Source organism: Cavia porcellus, unplaced genomic scaffold (genome assembly GCF_034190915.1).
Source record: "Cavia porcellus strain 051 isolate PalLab524CR breed Dunkin Hartley unplaced genomic scaffold, mCavPor4.1 scaffold_22, whole genome shotgun sequence".
Lineage (NCBI taxonomy): Eukaryota > Metazoa > Chordata > Mammalia > Rodentia > Caviidae > Cavia > Cavia porcellus.
Window position 1 is genome coordinate 17,282,230 of NW_026947505.1, and position 27,237 is coordinate 17,309,466.

General features: G+C 42.9%; 1 protein-coding gene across 6 annotated transcripts in view; it reads right to left on the reverse strand.

Moving 5' to 3' along the window:
• Positions 1-27,237, reverse strand: part of L3mbtl3 (L3MBTL histone methyl-lysine binding protein 3) — a 105,628-nt gene that overhangs the window by 10,013 nt on the left and 68,378 nt on the right. For all 6 annotated transcript variants that reach the window (XM_023564536.2, XM_013151039.3, XM_013151037.3 and 3 more), the window contains 4 exons: positions 26,860-26,962; positions 21,098-21,247; positions 19,669-19,737; positions 7,805-7,884 (listed from right to left, as the gene is read on the reverse strand). In XM_023564536.2, the coding sequence (XP_023420304.1) occupies positions 7,805-7,884; positions 19,669-19,737; positions 21,098-21,247; positions 26,860-26,962 (402 nt within the window). The remainder of the gene's footprint in view (positions 1-7,804; positions 7,885-19,668; positions 19,738-21,097; positions 21,248-26,859; positions 26,963-27,237) is intronic.

The window sequence follows — 27,237 nt, forward strand, 5'->3', positions numbered from 1 at the left end:
AGTGGAAATGCTGGTATCGGCTCCTGTGTCTGCCTGCAGGTTAGCTCTTGTTCACTTTCTCTTTGCCTTGTGGTTTCTCATGGCTGCAATACTTAACGGTCAATTTGAAGCTGATGGACACTAGAGCTGTTTTTCATTTTCGATGTGACCAACAACGCTACTGAAGACGCCACTGTGCAGGCCTTGTTTTGTGAACATATGTACACACTTCTGTGTCATTAAGAACTGAAGTGCAATGCTTTGAGGTCATAGTGTGTGCATGCAGTAAGTTACAGCAAATCCTCAGCTTTCTAAGATCATTGTGTGATGTACACTCACCTGCAGCCTATGAGCTCCACTGCTGCATGATCTCACGAATGCCTTGTGTATCTTCTTCACTTTAACCATTACAGGGTTGCACAGTGATACACACTGTCGTTACAATTGTATTTGATGATTACTGACATTTACAACTGTTTCCCATGTTTACATCGTATTAAGACTCTCTTGGGTAGTACACACTGGTCCATTTTCCCCTAGGTTTTCTTATCTTTTTCAGGCTGATTTATAGATGTTACCTAAATATATTCTGAATGAGTCCTTTGTTGGAATACATATTATAAATCTCTATCCTGCTTTGTCTTCCTTTTAAACCTCTTATTACGGTCTTTCAAAAAATGTAAGTTCTTAACTATGTTTAATTTATAATTTTCCCTTTCATGGTGTTTTATTTGCCAAAGGAATAACTGCTTATCTCAAAGTCATGGAAAGCACCTACTCTGGTTTTCTCTAAATACCTTACGGCCTACTTCTCACCTTTAGATCCTCAATCTCTTTGCAATATTTTTTTCTGTATGCCTATGAAGTAAAAATCTATACTACTGCTTTTTCCACATGGAAAAAGCTCCTAATTGCTCGACCACAATTTCCTTCCCCACTGTAATGTAACGTAGGTCTTGATAGAGCCATAAATCAGGGATTTCCCAGATTTTCTATTTTGGTCCATGGTCTTTCTACCTCCTTTCTTACTAATGTGAATTCAGTGTCCTGGTATCTGTGGTACTGGTCTTCCTTAAGACTATCTGAACTAGTCTTGCTTCTTTTCATTTTTGTATATATTTTAAAATTTGGTTTTAAAAAAATGCTGAAATTCTGATTGTTTCTTGCTGAATACAGATAAAGTGACAGAATTCACAGTATTGTCTTAAATGCATAAATACTGTATAAACCTCTATTGTTGTGAGTCTTGTTTAATAACTACTGTTTTGTAATTTTCATTAAAAATCTTGCGTATCTTTTGTTAAATTTATTCCGATGTATCTGATTTCTGTGTTTCTGATGCTGCTATAAATAGTATAGGTGTTTTTTAAACAATAATCCATTTCCTATTGTTATAATTATCTATAATTTTTCTTTGAATATAAACCTAACTAAATTTTAAATTGCCCTGAATGTCAGAAAGTAACTAGACAATGTTCAGCATTTATTTTACTGGAGCTACTACCTACGGGTCCTGGTTCTGCCCTGCTGGGTTCATATAGAAAAAGTGCTGTCACCCCATAGGAAAGATGTCAGATCTTTACACACTTCACTTTTTAAAGTCCTTAAGATCTCTTTTCTACATTTGATTTGAACAATCTCAGGGTTTTAGAGCCTCATCTTATTTTACTGAATATTTATTGTAAAATCAACTTACTGTGGAAAGGGAAAAACAAAGGCAGAAAAAATGAGACTCATCTGTTGACATTAAAATCAGTTACCAACTGATGACTAAATACAAAACTTAGAACTAAAGGTCTAAAGGACTGTGTTTGTTTTTATTCTTTTAAAATCATCCAGTGTTCAAGCTTTTTTGTTGTTTGTTTAACAAAAGAGGGAGTAGGGTGGGAATACTATTCAGTGGCCGTGTCTGTCTTATACACACAAGACTTGGAGTTTGATCTCCAGCACACACATGCATGCACACCCACACACGAAGTATAATTTAAAATCATTCCTTTCATCTCAGATATTCCCAACAGTTTAGCAGTTGTCTGAAATACATATTTGTGATACTGCACAAGACAGGCTCTATCAAATAGTAAGATTTCCAGTTCCACAACAGAGTGAAAAACAGCTTATTTTCTCCTCTGCCTGGTGACTGCCCGACACTTGTCTCCTCCAGACCCATCCTGGACCCCATCCCACAGCTCTACCCTGGGCACTGTCATGCCATCACTGTTAACTCCACTCTGTTTCCCGATAAAAGTTCTATTACTCACAGATCATTTTTAATGCACTCACATTATCCCTTAGAGAAGTTAACTAAGCTACCCTAAATAAATGACTAAAATCTAAAGCTTATCTGTCTTTGTGGGACTCTGACAGGACTCTGAGTCAGACACTGCAAGCCGGCGGTACATACACCAGCCTGGTCCTAGTACCAACTCTGAAGCCTCCACCCGAAGGCCCTCCTTTGGTTTGCTGATTCTTCTGTGCTAACTGATGCCCGGAACCCACTGGTATTTCTGACAGATGGGGTATCAATAGTGCTTGTATCACAGAACAGTGTCTCCTGTGGTTTCAGTCCAGAAGGAAGAAAGTGACTTCATTTGAGCAAATCTGTGTTTGATTCCTTGAACTGCACAGGAAACTGACTTCAGGTTTTTTGTGTTAACAACGTGACATGTACTAAAGTAAATCCAAGCAGACTTTGGTGCCAGTCGGTGGCTCAGGGTCAAGGGCAAGGAAGGACAGCTTTGGAAAACTCAGCCTTTTGTCCCTGCGGACATTTCTGCCCCTGCCCTTTTACAAGGGTTCTCTTACTCCTGCCCTCCTTGCATACCCTCTGCCTACAGAGCAGGATGATTCTAAGGAGTCTGCCATAGGGATAACTTCTCTTGAAATACATGTTGACCAGAAAGGCATAGTCCAACCACATTCTCACCTGTCCCGTCTGGTTAGTTTTGACTCATTGCTGATGTTCGGAGCCAGGGAGCAAAGTGAAACCGCAACCTCCAAACGCCTCACCACGTGGGAGTGTCAAACGGCAGTGTGAAAGAGCCACGGCAAGGTGCAGAAACTGAGACCCACTCTGCCGTGCCCACACCACACTGAGAAACGGGAGCCACCCAGGTGCCAGGGACGGGTGCCCCAGGACACCCCAGGTCTTCTGCACCCTGTGGGAGACAGAGTACTCATCCAGAGGATGGGTCCCGGAGTGAACCTGGTAAAGTGGATCAGAATCCCCGCACTGCCACGGGAGACTTGGCCGAGTACGTTTAACAGCACTGCGGTGGGGATCACAGGCTGGTTTCTAAATGCTTACCCTAGTTTCTGACATACAGGAAATACCTGGCAAAGAGTGAAATTACTCCTATCCTGAAAGAAAGCTATCAAGTGGAGAGTAGGCTCGACATAAAATGGCAAACAAAGACAAGTCTTTCACCTATCTAGGGAAATCTTCAGGTGGCTTTGAAATCAGTTTACTGGAAAAGGGAAAAACAAAGGCAGAAAAAATGAGATACATCTGTTAACTTTAAAAATAGTTACCAACTGATGACTAAATATAGATGGATAATAATATAAGGGAAAATAAATAGATTTGAAGTATCAACGGATACAGATACTGAAATATAGATATAGAAATAGAATATATATACAGAAATACAGATATCCATACAGAATATAGATACAGAAAATCTCAAGCATGAAAAATTATTCTGAAAATCACTTCAAGGTTAACAATCAAACCAACAAACCAAACAAATGCTACAGACAAAAATAAGCCAGATTTTTTTTCAAGTGAGAATCTAGCACATTACAAAATACCACTCAAGTCTGTGCATAGGAACCACCAGGAGAAAGGCTGCTCATAGGATAGAAAACACAACCATACCTTCTGCAAGAATACAAGACATGTGAAGGCTGACTGTAGAAACCTTTATGAATGGGCCTTTCCCAAATAGCTATTTTTCCTTTCAGGTGGAGGAGATGAAAGACAATAGCAACACCAATTATATTCAGAAAAAGTCTTTAAAGGTCAAATTCCTCAAGATGGCAGAAATCAGCCAAAAGAGGCTCATAATCATACACATTTATATCACATTAAACTGAATTCACGCAGGACACTAGAGGGGAATGCCTTTTTAGAGAAAAGCTTCTTATTTTCAAAGCAATTTGTTCCACGACTCCAAAAGAAACAGTTCTCATGGACTTCCTGAGTGTTAGACCCCATCAGCCTTGGAAGAAAATTCCAGGCAGCTGCCAGGTCTCCATGTCCTCGCTGACAAGGGGCTTCTGCTCATCTTCCTGTTGCCCCAGCCCAGCTGGGCTTGGAAGGCTGCCCCAGATCTGAGGACGGAGTTGAATAAACACTGCTAAGCACCCTCTGGGCTCCAGACAGCAGCTTCGCAGAGTGGTCACCTCCGTGGCCTTCAGCCTTCCATCCCAAAGAATTCTGCCAGGACAAGAATTCTTAAGTGGTCTTCATAAAAGACATGGGGGACTTGCTTTGGACTCAAAAATGATAAAAGAGAAGATGATTACCCTGGGGCTTCTGGTAGAATGTTCCACAAAGCACTGGAAGAGGCGCCCCACTTTATCAACAGGAGTGTCTCATGATCTCACTAAGCCACAGGGGATGTCACCTCTACAAAAGGGAAAGCAATCTCTGAGAAGAGCACAAGCCCATGTAGTACATTACAGGAAGATAAAACACATTGTCAGGAAAATCTGTGTAAAAAACGCAGTAAACAGCAGATCTGACAGAACAAGAGGTTAACTGAGCTATTGCCACTTGGGAAGCGTATCTGTGATATCACAATGTGTATATGCTCTGAAAATAATAGGCTGGAGACAGTCACCTCCCCATCCCACAGCTGTGACCTCATGAGGTGCCTGAGACCCAGAGTCTCAGGGAAACCCAGAAGGGACCCGGCTCCAGAGCTAACACAGTTCACTGCTTGGCCAGGGAAGCACTGGCCATGGCTCGTTGATATTCAACACTGAAGCTTGGCTTCAACCCCAAAACAATAGGTCTGACTAGTCAAGGAGTTAAGTTTTAAATGGACCAGAATCAGTAAAAATCTAAACTATAACTAAAGGCAGCTTTCTAGAACTAAAGACAACCGGGGTCTTAAAAGAATCAAGACTATGAATTAGCTTCCAGGCACCAACTGTGGAAGAACATTGAACAGCCAGGTTCATTTTTTTTTAAAAGCCAAAAGACTGGATTTGATTTGGCAGGCCTAACCCAAGACGAGTGAAATGATATTCTTCTGTTGTTTTCTGCTTGATTTTTCTTAAAGGCAAAAAACAGAAGTCCTACAACTAGTGGGAGGCAGTGGATACGCAGGCAGGTGGCTCGGCTGACCCTGCAGAACTAAGATGCTCATTCCCCCACCTCGGAATGCGAGGGCTGGGCAGCCCCCTCTTCCACAACTATCCTCCACCTCCCTGGCCAAGAATATGCACTACCGCCCCAGTCAATGCCTGAGGTGACTCCAAGACAGGCAGCCCCAGCTCCCATTCCTGACCTTGGGACAGCTCCGAAGCACGGTGTGGTGCCTGCCCAGCTCTCCACTGTAATGACGATGTCACGTCACCTTTTCATGCTGCACATCCCTGGCTCTCACTCCCTCACTGTCCCCAGGAATTCTCACCTGCCCCAGGACTCTGCATCTGCTTTCAGGGAGCCCTGTCTAAGGCGGGCACTCATGGCTCTGCGAGAGACAGAAGGTCACCGTGATTAGTGTCTGAGCCACCCGGGGTTACTGTCACCACAGGATGCAGATCCTCAAACCCCAAGACCTGACTGAGACCGAGAGCCCCTGGGGTTCAGGTGCCCACGACCAACACACCACCAGACAGGAAGCTGAGAAAGGCAAGTCCAAATCTCTGCTGTACAAAATGACTCTGCAAAGAATGCATTTATTTCAAAAAACAGAAGGAACTCTAAAGCTAAGAAAGCTAGTATTTGAAGTCCAGAAAACAACATAATTTCACTATAGACTATGAAAGTCTTATTAAGAAATTTTAAAAATATAAAAAAGAAGAAAAGTTACCAACTTAATTCTAGGGGCCTAAAACTGGATGAGATAATAAAGGAAAAAATCATAGGCCAATCTCACCTAAAAACGTATGTGCAGTTTTCAAATCAACTTATTTTATAAGGCTCCCTTTCACCAATAAAAAGCAAGATGGTAAAATACAGATGTAAACTATAGGCTTTACAGGTAAGAAAAATAAGTTATTTTTAACTTATTTTTCTTACCTGTAAAGCCTATAGTTTACATCTGTAAGAAAGCTCAGGCAACACTAAAAAAAATAAGAAACTACTAAAAATGAGATAATCATGTACCTCAAAGTTAAATATGAAATTCTCCATTAGACAATTTTCAAGAAAAAATATCAAAATTACTTTGACAAATAAAAATGTAGATGTACTGCTAATCAAATCAAAATACTATTAAATCATTATTTCTGCCCAACAGTTCTGAGCCTACAAAACTTTATTCTGACTGTATCTAGGTCTTCAATGGTCACACACCAATGTACAATTCAATACACCTTTCAGGGTACTACTGCTGCTCATGATAGGAGACACTTCAACCACAGATGCATTTAATCTTCAGGAGGAGCCACCAGTGGGATCCTAGGACCACATCAACTTCCCACAAGAGAAAACTGAGGCACAGCTACATGGTTCGTGCGTGGAAGAGCTGAGACCTGAAAGAAGATCACGACCTTCACCACTCTTGGGAACTAATGTTCACGATGACGGCGGAAGCCCTGATGATTACACCTCTGAGAATTAAACATTCTTCCTCCTTTTAAAATGGCCACATACTACAGGGAAAGCACTGTTTCAAGCAAGCAATCGCATCCTTCTTCCGGACAGACAGAAGCACATGGAGGCGTTCAGTGGCATGGTCAGGACTGCACAGCTGGGATGTGGCCGGGGAAGGATTAAACCACGCTGCCTGTGGGGTCCACAGTGCTACACCAAACACCTGGCAGCCTGATGAGGACCACACTGAACGTAACTGTTAGATGAGTCATTAATCACTGCTTTAGGACAGTCAGATACAGAAAGCAACGATTATGAATAAGTCATTGCAGCCAGGCAGTCATTCGGTGCTGTTCTCAAATCTTCTAGAATAATCCAAATGAAAATACACATGAAAAGCAAAGCTACAGAAATAATCATTAAGCTGATAATCAGACTGACATCTTATATAATAATCACACAGTTATGTTTGAGTTACAAAGACAATCTAACCAGTATTTAATTAACCACTGCTTAATTAAATCAGTTTTATTTTTTTAAACACAGACATGAGACAAATTAGTTTCTCCAGGACAACTTAAAACATTGGTTCAAATGATTTTCCCTTCATTTTTGTGGTATTGAAAACCATATTCTCTTTCGATTTCAGAATATAACCAAACTCAGTCTTAAACATAGGAAGCAAATTACATCAACAATACTGAAGAAAAGCCAAAGACAACAAAGTCTTACTAAACTTTATAGAATGTTGTCCTGATAGATGAAAGACACCGCTAACAGAAGCAATGGGTGAATCTGTATCATTATGAATTATACACTCTATTTATCCTTAACAATAAAATGTTATGGCCTGCAGTAAAGAATAAGCCAAGCAAATGAAGCTCATCTTTAATGTCAGTGTGACTGCTGTGTTACAATTCAGTTTCTCTTTTATTTATTTAGCACTGCCAGGTTGTTGGCAAACACTCTACTGCTAGCTACATCTCCTTGTAGTCCTGCTTGTGATTACTGAATACGAATATTAATACCCATTGATAATGAGAATATCAGGGCTACCTCTGGCTTCTGGTGGTGGCCTCTTTTCACTTTCTGTTTTCTCTGCAGAGTCTTCTTTGACGTCATCAGTGTGCTGGTCTCTGAAAAAACAGGTGTTTCAGGATTTGGTTAGAGAAGCATTTAAAAAATAGTTTACCCCTGAAATCTTAACAACTGTTTTGTTGAGTTAAAAACAAACAGTACCACTAAAATGCTAGAAAGGATCTTTAGTCCTACCACAAAGCCATTAATATTAATAACATGCGTGAAGGTCCACTTTCCTCATTATCAATTTTTGATTGCTACTAAGAAAGTAAATTTTAAAATTAAGAATAGGGCTAGGCACATAGCTCAGCAGCGCAGCACCTGCCTGGCAAGTGCGAGGTCCTGAGCTTAACTCCTGGTACCCACAAAATAAAGAGACAGAGAGAAATATTATTTGTACTCTTTGGCGAACTTTATCTTAAAGAAAGAAAAATGTTTTCAAAGTCTCCACTTGACTGAGTGACTTTGTATCTCTCAGCCCCAAAATTGAGGTTGAAGTTGAGACGAGCCCATGGGAATCAATCTCAATTCTAGGGTCAAAACCACTGGCTGAAGTAGTTCCACCTCTTTTTGACCTGTAATACCATGTGAGGGATGCTGTAAAGCTGAGTGGACTTACTAAAAATCTTAATTCAGAGCTTTAAGCCAGGAACAAAAGTGGCTTTTTAATGTTAAAGAAAGAAGCTGGGTATGGTGGTGCAGACCTATAATCCCAGCTCTCTGGAACACTGAGATAGGAGGATTATAAATTCAAGAGCCCAGTCCAGGCAATTTAGCAACTTAGTGAACCCTTCGTTAAGGAGAAAGAAACAAAACAAAAATGAAACAAAAACGCAGACACACACAAAGAAGAAAAGAAAAACGAGAAGAGAAATTGGCTGCACAGAATGGAAATTTTCAGCTGAATGCATCCATTCTTAGCATTCAAAATATCCAAAATGAACCTTAGTTCACTATTTTCTCTAAGCCATGATATCACTTTGGTATTTCATAACATTTTGACCCAGCTCAGGCTTTTAAGAACAAGAAAAATAAATCTAAAACAAAATGTTCCAATAAAATCTAAAAGCTCCATAATTTTAATTATGAAGGCACTGGCTTTTTCTCCATGTGAAATTATGATAATGTAACCCTATGACACTGACACAGTTTGCATGCAAAAATATGACTTTTAAACAAAGATCATTTCCAGCAGCAAATGTGAAATTTCACTTGAACATGAGTTCCTTGGCTGAGTTTATACGAAAAACCTTGCAACTACTAAGGACTATCTGTGTTCATTTGAGAACGAAGAAGAATCAGTTATTAAGCAATGAAGATACATTTTAAAGAAATTCAGAAACTCTGAAGGGGGATTTTAGTGAATCTGTCCCATTTAGGGCATCTCTGGCATTTTTAGTTTAATATTAGATCAATGACTATAGCGAAGTCCTTACTCCACAGAAAGTAGGAGATGAGCTAAGGTAAAAGCCAAGATAAGACTTCCACTGATAAACTGTGCTAGAGAAGTGGCTCTGAGCAGGATTTAAAATTAACTCATTGGCTTACTATGTTATCTGTGAGTCTGTCCTAGGCCTAGGCCCCTTGCCTGGCGACAGGAGCTGATTCATAGTAAGTGAACCTTTATGAATCACTGGTCCTGGATGAGCCCTGTAATGGCCTGTGAGGTCAGAGATATCTCAAAGGGCAAGATAAGGCCACAGCTGAAGACACCATGGCTCAAACATCAATTAAGTAGATAGAGATGCAGCTACAGGCATTTCACTCCTGCAGTCTCACTCCACCATAAATGTCATCCTGGAAAGAAGACAGTTCTCCTAAATTAGCATAATTTACTAATTGGAGAAGTCTTTGAAATGACTCCCAAGGTCCTGCTCACTTCCTACACTTTCCTCAATTTCCCTGCTCTTTGTTTGGACCTAAATAAATATGGGTGGCCCAGAGAAGTCTTTGGCTTAGCCCTCAGAATCTCGAACTCAGTTAAAGGGCTTGACCCTCCTGGAGCCCTAAAATCATACCACTTGCCTCATTTATTTAAGTCTTCGCAGTACACTCATTTGGGAGTTGGAGGTCTAGGACCCGGTAAAACTGGACCAAGGTCATTAGTAGAGACATAGATAGAAGGTTTTGTTTTCCCTAGAGAAACAGTGCTGAAGTCATATTTGGTAATTACAACTTGTTAAAATCAGGTTGTTGTATGCTAAAATTAACACATGAACATCCCAGCTTGTTTAATGGTAAACTGTAAATGCTAAGTGTAATCAGAAACCATGCTTACGGTTATAACACTTTTACAGTAAAGGATCCACTGCCATCAGTTCTCCTCCAAATACTCCCCTCACTTCCAGCAGCCTCAGCCCACCACTCTCAGGGCTCCGAAGCAGCTCTGGAATTACTCCTTTGTGAGTGTCATTAGCTGCACTGTTGAGGCTGCCACAATGTCCAGAACTAATTTGACACATGTAGTTTTCATGACCTTGAGGTTTTTGTTTTGCCTTGGCTTGTTTTTTTTTTTTCTGGTGGTCCTGGGGATTGAACACAGGGTCTTATGCATGTGGGGCAAGCACTCCACCACTGAGCTACATCCCCGTACTTCATGGTCATTTTGGGGAAGAACCAGAAGTCACTCAATGGCAGGTCCAGTGATAAGCTGGATGAGAACACACCATAATGGTTTTTCAAGTCCAACTTTCCGATAGATGGCACTTGGCGCAGAAATCACTGTATTTTTAAATTACATCTCATAAAAACACTCATGAAAGAGGACTCTGATAACTGCTGCGGGAAGCAGCAAACGCAATGGGCGAGTATGTTTAAAGCGATGCGGAAGTATTTTGAAGGAGATTAATGGCAGTGCATGTTTTCCTATAACTTTTTAAATTTAAACATGCCATAGTTTTGAACAGCCCTTGCAATATTCTTCAAACTCATAAAGTCTAAAGCAGGTAGCACTATGGCCAACAGAAAAAGCTGCTTGTTGGTGGCTAGCTACTAATATTGATTAGGAGCAAGCATAGATTGCTGTGATATAACTTAAATTTAGCAGGTTCTAGAGTCAAAAAAAATTAACCTTCAATCAATTATTGTGGCTTTTCTATCTATACAGTTTGATGATTGAGAAAATGGAAGCTATGTGCTCTTATACATGCCACTTTACTAGAGCATGCTCAGTTCTCACTTTTCTAATTTTAACTCATGACATTTCATGAAACTGGACCCACATAAATCTGAGCACATGCAAACATGGACACCTATTTCTACCAAACCATTCAAATGAAGGACGCTACAAGAACTGCTCATTGAGTGTGTTAAGTGATTCTGCGAAGTCTTTGAAATGAAGTAATTGTCAGGACGCCTGTGTTCCATATGCTGTTTCCTGTAGCTAGCGTGGTGAGGGGAAAGGGGCCCGTCTGCAGTCCATTACAACAGGCACTGGGAACAGATGGGTGGACAGAGCAGAATCCTAACTGGGCACCTAGACATGTGGAATCTGTCAATATTAACAAAACAAAACAAAACAAAACAAAACAAAACAAAACAAGGGCATTCTTGGGAACATGCTATGAGCTGGCATGCCTGAGCTCTGAACAGTATATTATTTATATCCACGCAGCCAGGCTCTCCTATTATAGCCACTGAAACAAAGAGAAGCCCGACTTCAGAGGGCTTCATAGAACAAGGCCTCCAGATACCAAAGCCTATAATTAAATTCAGTTACTCTTTAATTTTTACACTTGTGTTTCTCAAGAATAAAGAACACAGCCTCGTTCTATGGAATTAAAAGAAGCGTGCCTTCTCACGCCATAATCTTATCTGCAAATTATCCTTCACTGAGAAGGTCGGGAATGAAGATGTTAACTCCAGAGCCTTGTTTTTCTTATACGTTACTATAAAAACTGTTTTCTCCATTGGGCAATCTTTCTTTTTCTTTCCTTAGGGTTAAAAATTCCATTACCCTAATTCTGGTTGAATACATACTGTGATGAGATTTCTTTCTCTGTACAAAAATGGCATCTTTGCTCTAGAATTTAAACATCCTAAGCAAAAAGTTATCCCAGCTACAATCTCTTTCAATTACAGATAAAACCTGATTATATCAGAATATGAAATGTTTGGGATGATATCATACCCTGGAGCATAATATAAGAGATGCTTGACAGATTTTTTTAAAAAATGGACAGGAAAGTTTTATGCTCTATTTTAATATTCTCCACAAAGCTTCCTGCTAGCTCTCCTTGCTTGACACTTTGCATAGAAACAGCTCCCCTAGGTGAGTGCACACTCTGCTGAGGCAGGACGCAGCCCAGCAGCCTTGGTTCATCACACGGTCCCCCAAGGAAGCAGCCCTGTGCCTCACCATTCAGCTCTACACTGCCTTGGTTACTTTGCTCTCACTGCTGAGATAAAATACTCAATATCCAAAATGAGGGAAGCAACGGTTTACTTAGCTCACTATTTGTGGAGGTTTCAGTCCATAATCAGCCAGCTCTACGGCACGGTGGCATGGTGAAGGGGCAACACTTCATGGCAGCAGCCAGCACAAAAGGGAAGAGCAAGCTCTTTTCCTCACATATATTGCACACAGCACCCTCCCCCTGCCCCTACTCCCGAGGTGTAGCACTCACAGGATCTCCTTGCCCTCCTCTTGCCCAGGACTAGGATACCTATAATTTAAGAACCCTGGATCCCTGCTGAGTCTCTTAGTTAACTTTTAAACTGCTCAAATTGACACAATCAACCATAATTACTGCTTTCACATGACCCTCAGCAGCAAGTTACCTCACTTAGTGGGCTCTCAAACGCGTCACTTATAAAATGAGGAAAATCAATCCTCACAGGGCTTTTTGAAGACAGTAAAATAAGGTATTGACACTGCTTAGCATAGAACCAGGCGTGTGGGCGGGACATGAAACACGGCAGCTATGATGTTTCACCAATTCCTTACACATTAGGATAAAATTATCTGCTGCTATCTGCTCTCCTTCAACTTCTTTCCTCAAGCACTAGGACAGTTTGCAGAGCTAAGATCCTAGGCTGCCTGGGTGAGATGCCAGGTCAACTCCTGAGTAGCCATGGAGCCTGTAACCAAAAGCAGTGAGGCACGTGTGGGATGGGCTGTAATACAGCACCTCTGCGCCCCAGGGATCACCAAGATTAAGTGAGCCAGCAGAGGAAAACATACCCAGGAGGAAGCAAATTCTCACAGGACTTCAGAGTTTTTCAAGAACTGTGATGTCAAGGAAAATAAATTAGACATGCAAGCTTAAATATCATATGGTTCCTTTCATGTGAGAAACTCAAGGTATAAGTACATTAAACAGCAATATAAAAGGTAATAGGAAAGAGCTTTTACAAATGGGAAGGGGTCCAACAGGTGAAAGAAAGCAGAAGGAAGAGGGGGGAAGGGGATCAAAAGAATTAAGATGTGTTATGTACATATACCAACTCCCCATGAGGAATGGCAAAGTTTTACAAATATTCTTTGGGCTTTTAATGAACATGTGGAATCCACTGGGATGGGAAAGGGTATTCTTTGTGAATCAGCGTTCATTTCCTCTGGAGTAATACACCACATGTAGGATGTCTTCCTGTCTTTCGCTAATTACACCTTATGGTAAATATGAGGGAAACAAATATGAGAAGAATAAATGCCTAGGAAAAGGACGGCATTTGAATGCATACAGTGTATTTCTTCGTTTGTTTATTTTTCATTTAAAAACAATCCTTACCCAATTATGTTCCAACTCACCACACTCTGCTAAAAATAATATTGAAAGATGTCTGAAATAATACATTATTCTGTTTCAATTTAGGGCTAGATTAATTTGGATACATTTCAGCTGCTGTTCTAAATCCAATAAGAAGGGAAGCAGTAGAATATGAAACGTAGGTAAAACATGCTGTTTAGTTAGAGAAGCTTGTACTATGCCATTACTTCCAGCCCAGCCTCAGAGATGTGGCTGTTTTTGACACAGGTCAAGTGCAAAGAGCCCACTCCTCAGTTTGTCTGACTTCAACACGCTTACCACAAGGGACTGTGTCATCACAAGCTCAAAACCAATACGGCTAAGTTACCATGGACTAAACCCTTTGAAACCGTGAGCCAAAGTGAAGCCCTTCTCTCGTCCTATAAGTTGAAGTTGATTGTCTCATATATTTTTCAGTGATGGGAAATTCGCTAAGCCAGAAACCCACTCTTCTGCGTTCAAAGTGGCCTATTCTAGTCTCACAGGGTCTATGAGAAGACTGCAAAAGACCAGTTCACCCACTTGTAAGTGGAAATATCCAGAACAGTAGGGGGAGTTGTGTAAAATGTAGGGTTTTCTATCATGAATGTCAAGAGTCTGTTTCTTTGCTTATTCTGAGTTACCCCAGGACTTTTTTTTTAATTCTTGGAGTGAGATCATTCCCAGGCAAAAGATCAAAGATGGAGAATCCCAGAGGTTACACTTTACAGGTGGTTTTAACCATCTCCAAAATGCTTCCCACATAGGAAGAAGCTTGAAAGCTTCAGGACACGAAAGCCACAACCTTTGATGGGATTCAGAAAGAACACAAACAAAACCAGTAGAACAAAAGGCTTATGTCTCTGTTAGCATCTGAATAAGGAGTTTTAAAAATTAAATTCCTTCTGAGATGATACTAAAGTGAATTTTAGCGACTCACAGTTTTGTATATATGGCCCAGAAGAGGGAACTATGGCTCACTCTTTATCTAATGACTAAAAATAAGGCACTTTAATTAATAAGCCTGTTCAAATAGAATTCAGCATAACGAACATATGTTAGTGAAGGAACACACTAACAGGAATAAAACAAGTGAAGAAGATTATTCAATATACTAAGGAGAAACGCTTGGGGAAAAAAATTCACTCTGCAATTAATCAATCAACCCTCATATAAAATGAGATGCTGTACCTAATCCACTGAGATTCGGAAAGCAAAGACAATGTATCGTAAGAAGAGTGAGACTGCAGGATGTTTCTGTTGGTGCAGAAAAGAGAACAGATGCCACAGCTTTTCTGCTTATCGGGAAGCATCTCCCGAGTAGGAATCAGTGATATTCAAGGAGACAAAGTAAGACCCCCTGCAACACTGCTCCAGCAACTTCACCTCAACAGTGACACTTGTCCCCTGCATCCTGAATGGCCGCCCTGCCGTCCCCGTGGGCGGCACCAGACGTGAGTGCTTTTACCCAGTTTCCCTGGTGCCCACAGACAACTGCACAGCCTAGACCACATTCCCAAGAGCTGCGCTATTTCAGAATTTTCATGGCTCCTAAATCTTCCCGGGCAGCCCACCAACACAGCCAGGAAATGGCTGCTGGGGACTGAAATGACTTCCTTCCATCTCCTCTGTTGAGCCCTCAGGACCAGAAAACCTCCAGAGGCAAAACCAAGCTCCCCGAGACTACTAATTGACTTGCATAATCTTTTAGAATTAGGCTCTAAATTAATTTCATTCTTCTGTGTGACAGTTTTGCAAAGTAAATAGATATGTATATATGCTTATAGCTTCATAATTGAAGCGAGTTCATTTCCCCATCTGTTTAATAGGCTACAGCAGGATTTTGGAGTGACTGGCAAAATTAGATTTGTATGAAAAATAGAAATCGGATTGAGGGCAGCAATTTCTGCAACTGGCTCCATGTAACCCTAGAGCAGAAGTGCTGGTCCTAAGACCGAGAAGCCTTTTTAATGGCCTGTAATGAACTGAGACTGGATCTTTTCATTAGATTAGGTCAGCAGTGGGCATTTGCCTTACAAGGTAATACAAGTGTTTGGCAGGCATTTTAAAGACGTTTTATTGTGTTCCTGGGGTGAGGTCTAAACAGGCTTAACAACACGGGATCTTAAAACATTTAAGTGATTTTTTAATAGAGATAGCACCCAATTTAAAACACAATTACAAGCAACCTTAAGACAGACTGATGAGAACAAGACTTTGCGGGGTGTATGCCTGATGCTTCCAGACTGATAACAGTGTGAATTATTACTCCAGAGAAGGAGGTTCCTATCCGGCAGCGATCCCCCAAGCCCGGCATCTAGATCACTGGGCACCTGTCACCTGTCACCTGCTGGACATGACGATTCCCGGGATGCACCTGTGCTTCCTGCCTTGTGTTCTCTGGGAATGGTGCCTGAAACCCACATTTTAAAGAAGCATCTCATTACCTGGGGGCAGACTGAAGTCAGAGAGCTGCGGATTCATTAAGATTCATGGAAAACCACACACATCCTTTTACTCAGCTGAGGATGTGGGTTCTAGGAGAAGCTACCCCTGGCTGTCAGTGGCTGCCCTGAAGGAAGGGGATGGTACACGCTGCCCTGGTCCAGCAGCTGCCACCACTGCAGGGAAAACACAGGCAGACACAGCCTTGCCTCACGCTTCTGCTGGATGGACAGATAGACAAGCTGGAGAGGACAGTTCTATCTGGACAACACTGGGATCCTGCTCACACTGAGTCTTTGCAAGGGACATCCCAGCACTCAGCTACCTCCAGTAGGACGGTGGGGAGCCAATGGACTTGGGCAGAGCTCTGGGATACAGACACCCCCAGACACCCCTCTATGCCCCTCCCTGGTCACGGGGAGGCAACCTCACGCACATCCTCATGTGTCGTCACTTCTACAGTGGCTCTATCTACCCGGGCCAGGAAGTACAAGGACAGTAGGGAAGTTGCTCTTTATAACTCAGCGATCGCCCTGAGTTACACAAAAGTCCAGGCATGCACTTGGGGAATGGATCATCATTTAATAATCACTCTTCCATTATCCAGTACAGTGATCCTACAAAGCTGACAACGCAGATGTTTTGTTTTGTTTTGAGGTACCAGGAATTAAATGCAGGGCCTTAAAAATATAAAGCAGAGTCCTATGGCTCTGCTACAACTCTAGCCCATGAGAATACAGGTGTTTTAAGTCAACAGAAAGGTTATCCAGCTGGTGCCTTGGAGGTTACACAACTGGAATGATGGATGCTGACTGACGATCCCCATTGACTTCCCTGGCTGCAAGGTGGGGTGCTGGCTGCTGAACAAACCTCAGCCAGAACCCAGAACAATAGCCTCAGACTTTACAGAGCTTGCATGTAAGCAAAGCGTGCAGATCCTGGGGAAGTGCTCAAGCCACAGCACTCGGAGTGTGTCTGAAGCTGGTGCTCAGGGGTGTGATGAACGTCCCAGAGAGACCGGACAAAGCTGTGCTGGGGGAAGACAGTGAATCCTAACCCTGAAACACGAGAGGGTGGCGAAAAGGCAGATGAAAGTGCTCGACAGAGCGAAGAGGACGCTGGAGGACAGGTGGGCTGAGGCATGCGGTAAAGAAGAGATTGGCAGAGATAAAGCTGGAGAAAGAGATGGGGCCCAGACCACGCAGGACTCTGTGGGCCACTTGAGGAGTCAGGGTCTTAAAGACTCAAAAAAATCAGATTCCCAAATTTAGAGACTCAGTCCAAAAAGGACACCTGAAATGAGTGCATACTTGTCAGATCAAGACATACAAACAGCAAATAAATAAAAGACAGTATGTTCCACATCACTGGTCCTTTGAGAGGTGCAAATGATAACAACACTGAGGAAAAAGGAACCCTTCCCAGCTGTTGGTGGGAGTGTGGACTGGTGCAACCACTGTGGAAATTACTATGGAGACTCCTCAAAATACTACAACTAGAGGTTCCATCTAGCCCAGCTATTCTCCTTCTTGGTATCTTCCCAAAAGAATTAAAAGCATCATGCCACAGCGATGTATGCACACCCATGTTTACAGTGGCACAGTTTGTAATAGTTAAATCTTGGAAACATCCCAAATGCTCATCAGCTGGTGCATGGATAAAGATGTGTGGGTTTTCAGTACAATGGCGCACCATACAGTCATACTGGATAAGCTTCAGACATTTCTAGGTAAATGGATGCATCCTGAGACCATGGTCTTTAAGTGAAACAAATCAGACATACATGTGAAAACACCACACTGTCTCCCTGGTGTGAGACCTGAAGGTGTAAGTAAAGACCAAAATGTATCATGGATATTAGGAAGAAAGTGGGAAGAAAGTGTTCAAAGGAGAAGGGGAATAAGGGAGGGTGAGGAAGAGGGGATGAAAAAAGACGGGGAGAACAGAAGAAAGCAATGGAAACAAAGCTTCTGCAAATAAGCAGGGTAAGAGGGGCTGAAGGAAGAGGAGGGGGATGGAAAAAAAAGGGGCAGCAAGACAGATCAAGTTCAGGTGCAAATTCCCTGTGGTGGAGGTTACTACCACATGTACCTAAAATGTCCCAATGAAACTACAGAATCCGGGTCTTCGTCCTGAGCAAAAAGGGGCCCTGACAGGTGCAAGCAGGGCGACAGGAACTCAAATCAGCAGACTGCACAACTCTCTCCGGAAGGTCACAGTGGCTGGGGATGGGCCCTCAAATGGGAATTATAAAGAGGCTGCTGGGGAGTGGATGGGAAGCCATGTCAGGGAGCCACTGCTTGGAATCAGGGGCCCGAGGGACTCTCTGGGGTGGAGTGAAGCGGTGGAGTAAGGAGATACCTCTGCTCACACACCCCCATTATTCCCGGTTGCGTCATATCAGCTCTGGGACCAAGGGCAGTGCCAGCACCTCCCTCGCACTGGGCATGGCATGGCATTTAGGAGGTGACAGACCAAGAGTCCTGAGACAGCGCAGAGCCATTACCCAAGCCTGGCCGTGTCCCTGGCTCCCACACAGCGCCCCAGGATGATGCTCCCACCCTGCCCCCAGAGCAGTAGGGTGGACGTGCACAGTTGCCCTCTGTGACAGAAGGCACACAGTGGGGACACAGCTCAGCTCCCTCATCCCTGGACTGGCCACACCGGGCTGTGTGCTTCACAGCGCGGCCTGCAGTTCTCTAGGCTGTGGCAGGCACCCCCACCTGACCGCGGCATTCCCCTCCCGATGGCCCCTCTCAAGAAGTGTGAGCAGTCAACTCTTTACCTCTCATTGCCTCTAAGCACATGGGGAGTGGGGGCTGGCACCCAAATATAGTACATTAAGAATGATGCAAAAGCCAGGCATGGGGGCCAGGGATATAACTCAATGGCAGCACGCCTGCCTGGCAAGCATAAGGTCGTGAGTTCCACTCCCAGTACCAAAAAAAAAAAAAAATAAAAAGCCAAGCATGGTGGCACACACCTGTAATCCTAATACTTGGGAGCCTGAGGCAGGAGGACTGCCTGAGTTCAAGGGTTAGAGTTCAAGGTGAGCTTGAACTGACATCCTGTCTCCAAAAAAAAAAAAGAAAAAAAGAAAGAAAGAAAGATGCAGTGAAATCACATGAAAACCTGAGTGAGAAATTACATTCAGGGAGCTAAGAGTAGAGTGAAGGAGCAAGACCACAATCTGATGCCATGAGCATTTATCTCTTTCAACAATTCACTGAAAGTTTAACTAGGACTAGCAAAAACATCAACTATCCATTGTTTTGCACCTGAAGACTAAAGCAATGCAGGCTGAGTGTCCCTCAGCCAAAAAGCCAGAAGCTGAAACATTGCAAAATTGGAAATTTTTTAGACAGACTTTAGACCATTTCAGGTTTGGGATGTTCAGTGATTAAATTTTATACAAACATTCCTAAAAACCCAAAACAGTCCCGAAGCTGAAACGCTTCCAGTCCCAGGCACTGTGAATGTACCATGAAAAAATAAGTAACCCAGTCCTCTTTTAATAGCATCAATAAAAAGTAACATTTCTTAAAGGATTATTATTTAGTAGCCACTACACTAAGAGCCTGACACTAAGACTTTTCATCCCATATAATCCCAACAAACGGAGCGATCCCCAGCAAACAGCGACTGAGTCAAACAGCAAAGCTCACACACCTGGCAGGCAACGACGCCGAGGAGCAGACCGAGCTGAGGCCGCGCTGTTCACCAGCAGGCTGTGCCGCTCTGTGGAGGAAAAGAAAAGCCTGTGGGTGCTCATCGGGCTGGGCCTGAACTACTTACCCACGAGCTGCTTGGGTCCCGCAGCTTGAAATACTTAATCTCCAGCCCTGCATTAGGTCCCAGGTGCACAGAGCCAAGTGTTCAAGCTGGACAGGGCATCCAATTTTTACATCTTACTTGTGTGTCTCTCAACGGCTGTGCATCTTAAACCACAGAGAAGCAGTGAACAGAAAAGCTCTGCCCCACCGACAGCCTCTATTCGGGAAAACGGCACTTGAGGAGTTTCCACAAGAAGCAAGAACCACCCTCGAATAGCACTAAAAATGCTTGGGACTTTTTTTTTTTTTTTTTGCCAGCAATAATTCATTGTTAGAGAAGTTTTACTTTTCCATCAGCAACGTGGACACATTTAATGAACCTGAAATCACATAGGGTCCCCAGGTTTTAAGGGACTGGGTTCATTCCAACAAAACAGAGCACCCTAATCCTCCCAGTCTTTTCTGTTCTAGACTCGGGGTGGGCTGCTGATTCACTCCAGGTGGAACTGACTCAGAGTTCCTCGGCTTTGTGGGAAGACGGAGGAAGAGCAGAGCTCCACAGAACCAGCTGTGGATCTGCGTGGGAGCCTCTCACATGTGCTCCACGGTCACACCACAGCTTTGAGTAGACTGTGCCGCTCAAGATGCAATGAAAGCCCTGAGCGAGTCTGCAGAGTTCTGAATCTTCCAGAACAAGGTCCAGGGTTTCTACGGAGAGGGATCAAGGGTGCTCTCCACTGTGACAAGTGGAGTCCTACACTGTTTCCCCTGAGAGTCACAGTGGGAATGCTGGGAAATTCTAACACACAAACACATGCACGGATAAAAATGCTGTCTGTGTCACATCACTGTGACACTCTGGGTTTTCCTGAGAAGAAAGCAACTGTGTGGTACTGGAAAAAAAAGCAGACGACTTTTTTTTAGCCTCCAAAAGACAACATTTTTGGCAGTGGATTACACTCAAGTTAAAGTTAAACCTGTTTTTTTTTTTTTTTTTGGGGGGGGGGGAGACACCCTGCCTTGAACCCCTGGACTCAGGTGATGGCCTCCTGTCTTGGCCTCCCAAGTAGCTGGGACTACACATGTACTTTATTGTTTGTAAGAGACCAGCAGGAAAGTAGAAAGGCTCTCTGAGCTCTGGGAAAAATGCGAGTCAGGACAAGGCTTTCCAGTACTGATCTCTGCCGTCACTTCACATCGAGTAAAATGTGTTTTCCATCATGCACATGAAAACACGGCCACAGACACAAAACACAGAAGGCGGAAGACGTCCTTGGTCACAGCGCCTCTGCACAGGGAGGAACAGCACCATTTCCGCCCCTTACCTGATTTCAGGAGGCGAGGAGCTTTCATTTGTGTCTGTCCTTTTATTTCTTGGAAATGATGGGCTGGCTGGAAACATTTCACCACTTAAGCGATCAGGGAAAATGCGGTCTTTATTCAAATTGATATCTGAATAGGGACAGCTGGCAGCACTGACAAATTAAAAGAGAAAGCAAAGGGCATTTCCATTAGAACGTAACAACTACTTTTCAATGAAAATGACAGGTTACAGAATGTACAGTCCCTATCTTACATCTGCTTCTGTACGCATATCTATACAATTAAACATTCACACACACACACAGCAACATTCTATCTATAAAACATCTTAAGTGTCTTCTGATTGAAAGCGTATCTCCACACCAGGTTTGAAGAAGCAAGCCATGGCCATCCTTGAAACTCAGCGATGGTTACAGAAGAATTCTCTTGGGGTTACTCAAGGGCAACACCTGTGTTAGGTCTGGGATCCACCAGGCCCCAGAAAGGACCGCTGAGGACCTGTAGGAGGGCTGGGGCACGGTGGGAGAGAGGCTTACGGGATCAGTGGAGCAGGTCTTGTTGCCAAGGGATCCTCCAGCCCAGGGCAGTCATTGGCTATCCAGTTTCCTCTTCCAGTCACCGCACTACCAGGAGGAGGGTACAGCAGGCAGTGTTCTGCCTCCATGTCCGTCTCCACATGGGGTGTCCCACAAAACACCCATGCAATCCACCACAAACCCACTTGGATGATGACCCGGTAGTTCATTCCCTTCCATCTGAGTCCACATATTGGTCTCTAAGGCCGACTATGAAAACCACTCCTGCTGTGTAAGCACAGGAGCTCAAGGTCACTGCGCATGAATTTGGAATCTGTGACTAGATGCTGGGCCTCGGCATTCCAGACTCCAGAACAACTGGCCGACTCTGCTCTTAGGGCCTGCAACGCATGATGCACTCCTACGAACTGCCTATTTTGCCCTCTATTTCCAGAAGTCTTTCTAAATCTGGAAATGGTCTGGACCTTAGGTAAGAAGAGTCATATCTTATGCGCACTTTAGGTTAGGTCATACGGTAGGGAGAATGTTGATAATCATGCAGGAAAGAGCTTTAAACCTTGGCTGTCTGTCACCCACCAAGTAAATGTGGTAACGCACTCCCAGGAGAAGCAGGGAAGAGTCTGGAATCTGCTCTGCTAATTCCAATAACGGCCTGTGGCGTTCATCACAGACATGGGTAAAAATGCAAGCTTGATGTCACCACATGCTGTTCCACACTGGTATCCTTGGCAAGAAAAGTCACACTGAATCATGGGCTGACGTAAATTACACAGTATGACCCCAAGAAAACCCAGTAATATAATGGGCTACTTACTTTGCATTTAGTATTGTGCTGAGTGCTTTATGTGCAATACCTTAGTCTTTGTAAGACTTTGGGAGCAAGGCTTTTGACATGGCAAACTGGTGCTGTTTGCTGAAGTGAGGAAGTAATTTTAGTCTTTATTTCATTCACTTGTTCAGTAAGCATTTACTGAATACTTGGTGCGGGCTAACTGACTTTCCAGGCACTGGGAACACAATGGAGAATGAAGGCAGGAGCCCTGGTCTCGTGGAATGGATTTGGAGCGGGCCTGGCCATGCAGGACCACAAAAGGTCAGCGACCAGGGTAAGTCTGAGAAGGGCGAAAGGTGCTGAGCAAAAGGAAGCAAAGCCTCCGACACTGGGAAGATTCCCGGATGGGCATTCCCACCCAAACACCACAGGCCCTGGTACGGTGCGGACAACTTACACTACCAACCCTCGAGGGCAGGACTATCTCCTGTTGAATAAATGAAGGAAAAATGTTTCCTTACATCATGTGGACAGCTCAGAGGGAAGGAAGCCTGCTGGCCTGAAGGACACTCACCCTCCACAGCCACCCCCGCATTGTTAAAAACAAACCGCCTGATTAAGGGAAGAATTGCAAGCTCAAGCAAAAGTAATAAAACAACCAAAGTCTCAGCTGTGAGGCTGAGGCAGGAAGACTGCTATGTTCAAAGCTAGACCGGACAACGTGGTGACTTAACAAGACGGTCTCAGAATAAGAAGAAGAAAAAAGAAAGAAAGAAAAGGCTGAGAATACAGCTCGGTGAAAATACTCCAGGGTTAATCCAGTGTCACAGATAGATAAATAGAAACATAGATACGTGAAACTGCAGTCAGCTGCTATTGCCTCTCTGAGCACTGCTCTATTCACCGCTCCCCGAGAGTCCATCTGAACCCCCTCAGAAGCAGGGGTCTGTCCTCTGAATGCTCACCTAATGCGCAAGGACACTAAGCAGGGACTCCAAGATGTGTGTTCCATGGATGGATGGATCAAAGCTGATTAACGAGGTTTGCAAATTTTTAGAACATTCTACAGACTTCATAAATATGCTTCAGAGGTACTGTTTTGTCACATTTTTAAAAATTTCTCCAAGATCGAATTTCACATAGAAACATTTACTTCTGTAGGTACCAGGCAGGTAGAATATTTATTTGTATTTAGCTTTAGTTACCCCTTAAGCCCTTCATATTTTTGACTTCTCAGCTGTCCAAAGGAATGAACTGACCAAAGGAAACATGTAACACATGCTGTATCAAAGCTCCCCTGCCCCAGAGCCAGAATTTAGCAATCTGGCTACTGAGTATCTGTGGCTATGGAGGGAATGGCCACAACCAGCTCTCTCCCAGATCACTGTTATTTCAACATGAAACAAAGCTGGGAGCGGATTTTCACATTCTCAGACTTCATTCCTGAAATGCAAGCTCTGTTGCTCAGGCTTCTTAGACCAAATCCAATCTGTAATCTTTGGTGACTATAAAAGCAAAATGCCAGTCAAAACAGTCTTCTGTGTCTGTGTCACAAAACTAACTCTTCTTGCTAAAGGAGCAACTTTCCTTATCTTAGCAGAGAATTCGAGTTTTGACTGATGCAGTTTCTCAATTAATCTGCAGAGAATTTTCTCATGACATTTTCCTAAACACAGCAGATCTTAGCAAGGACAAAAATCTGTCAGTGAGATGAACCATCCAAAGACTACCCACGAGGGGCAAGCTCTTCCCCGAGTCTAACGCAATGGAAAACAGGCCAGGCCTGAGGGATTAATATCCTGCCAGGAAAGGGACGGTGCATGTCATAAACAGCCTCGTCAGGGAGTCCAAGAAAATCCTGCTCGAAGACTGAGAAGAGCAGGCAGCACCTGGGCAGAAGCCGGGCCTCCCAAGGGCTCTGCAAACTATTCCTGTCCAGGGGCCCCATCCACCAACAGCTCTGCCCAAGGCACAGAACCTGCCGGCTGAGCCCCGCAGAGGTGGACGCCGGTTTCTCAGTCACCAGGGTCATTCTGCCCTTCCTTCAGGGAACATGACTCATTCTGTAAGAATTCTTTTTACCACATTTCTCCATGAACCCTTCCAGGAATCTTCACAAGATTTCTCCCTTCTCTTAACCCACAATGTGCTGCATCTATGACAAAATGCTCTAAAGCTCAACGGCGAAAGTCAGTGAATGGAGGCAACAAGGATGAGGGACAGTCCGGGTCTCCCTGCACCTGGCGGAAGGCACAAATGGGTGCACGGCAGAGCCACCGGCACAGACAGCCCTGTCACTGCAGACCTGACAGGCACGAGCAAACTCCCCCAGGAGGACCTGAAACCCTCCCAAAGGACTGCCAAAGGCCGCTGGCTTCCAGAAGAGCAAGTTAAAACTGTAAACAGTTGCATCCCAGCAATACATGGACTGCATTCATCCACTTTTTCTATTTCTTCATTCTTTTTCTTCCCAAGTTGAACAAACCGCTTTTAGTCCAATGAATGCCACAGGATTGGAGAGTAGCAGGCAGGTAAATGTGCCAGTTTCAATGCTAGTTATTATTCTTCAATGCTGGTTTTTATTTAAGTTTTAATGACTGTATAGCTTCTGTAGCTCCATTATTGTGTAACATCTGTGATTAACTTAGGGGAGGACCTCAAGGGGCGGTGGGTGGGGAGTCATCAACACTACAGATCCTTAGCTGAGCCTGATGACAAAAGTCTGTCATCCCAGCGCTTGCAGACACAAAAGCAGGGGTTTATCAAGCTGGAGTCCAGCCTGGATGGGGTGAATGCTCACTGCGAAGGCCCTGGGGTTAATCTCAAGTATTGAAAAATTAAAAAAAAAAAAAAAAAATCAGACCCTTACAGTTGGACTGGTCTCCCTTTCACCAGCTGTTAACAAAAACCAAAAGTTACCCCCTCAAAATCTGTGGGTAAATAACAGTTTCTAAATCATAGCATTAGTTTAAAAACTACCTAACAGGTACAAAGCAATTATAGTAATTCCTTGTACACAGTACAGAAATGCTCAAATATTAGTCCTTATTGAAACACTGACACTCAAAATTATTTATTGGATGAAAGAAATTTTGAGTATACAATGGATATTTACCATGCTCCTGAATTACTCCTGGCATTTAAACCTATACAGATTGTGAGAAAGAATCCTGACTTTCTTGACTAGGTAATATTTAATAACTTCTAAGGTGTATTTCTTCTCATATAACTTTCAGCTTACAGGGCTTGCAAGGGAAGAAAAGGATCTTTAAATGGATGATTGCAAGTGGAATCACCATCCTGGTGATTGCTTAGGTTTCTTTTCTTCTGGAATATACTAAACCTCATTAGAAAAAAAAATACGAGGGAGGAATGTTGCAAAAGGAAGATAAGCAGGATTTGAGGTGGAACAGATGAAAGAGGAAACTGCATCCAGACGAAATTAATTACATTCATTTTACAATCCTGGTTAACTCCTGAGGATTAGAGGGTACAGTTTCAGAATCTTAAAGACCTAGATTCATAACTTATACAAACTAGATAAACGAAAAATCATTTTTCTTACTGTGAAACCCAATTAATATGCACTTATAACACTTACTGAGACAAATTATTACTTGAATACATACTCAAATAGGATATTTTGTTCTTTTAAAGTGTCAGAGAAATCACAGGAACTCATGGGTACTTTAATAATACTTTTAAAATGTCTACAAAGGTTTCCAAGTCACTTGAACAAGACATCAAATGCAAATGTAAAGATTTGGTTTCCTTCTGAATTTATTTAGGAGAAGTAACAGAAAACAAAAAAGAAAAACAAGGTTTTTTGACTTTTACTCTATCAATTTTGTTGATATTTGTGTTTTTTCTGTGACTTTCATTACTAATCTACAATAATGCTTTTAATCATTCACACTGCCAGGTTCCCCAGTCACACACTATTCTACTAAATAATCTCAATAAAGTCTACCCTCTTCTCATTACCCTGAAATGGCCAACCCGTAACTATTTAAGAAGCCATGTATTTGTAAAACTAGTTAGGAGGTACCAGGTGTGGTCATACATGCCTGTGATCCCAGCACTCGGGAGGCTGAGGCCAGAGGATCACTGTGAGTTGAAGGCCAGCCTGGGCTACATAGTGACACTCTGTCTCAATAAATCAAAGCAAAATATACACACACATACACAAAACAACTACAGTCAGGTTGCCAGGAAAAATCAACTGAATAAAGACACTATTTTAAACCATGAATGCATTTTCTCTCAGGAAGATTTAACTTTAAATATATTCTTCATTTTTTTCACAGTCACCATGGCAACCCTATTGCTTATGGATCTGAGATTAAAACTAGTTCACATCTGTTGAGTGGCCAAGAAAACCATCTTAATCATCTATGGGACAGGGACCTTCTAATGACCTTGAAAGACATCCTTATGAGACATGGAGACCACGTACCTCTGAGGGCCCAGGTGCCTCGATCTCTTAAAGTGACCGATCCCCTTACATCCAAGGGTTGGGCATCCACCTTGGTCAGAAGCTTCCATTAATTCTGCAGCACCTACAAAAAGAAAAGAAAATGAAGGCATTCAATTTTTGAATGAACACGTACAGAAAAAAAAGTAGATAACTGTGCCCTTATGTGCTCTGTGTGCAGTACTCACAAATGAACTAAAGAGCACTTAATTTTTTAAAACTTTAATTATATATTTTTCCTGAAAGATATATAGTTATATATGTTACAATGTAAATATCTTTCTCTAAAATTAAGATCAGGCTAGTTTAAGTTCTCTCTGTATCTTCTTTGAAAACAGAATTTAAGTGAAATTTTTCACT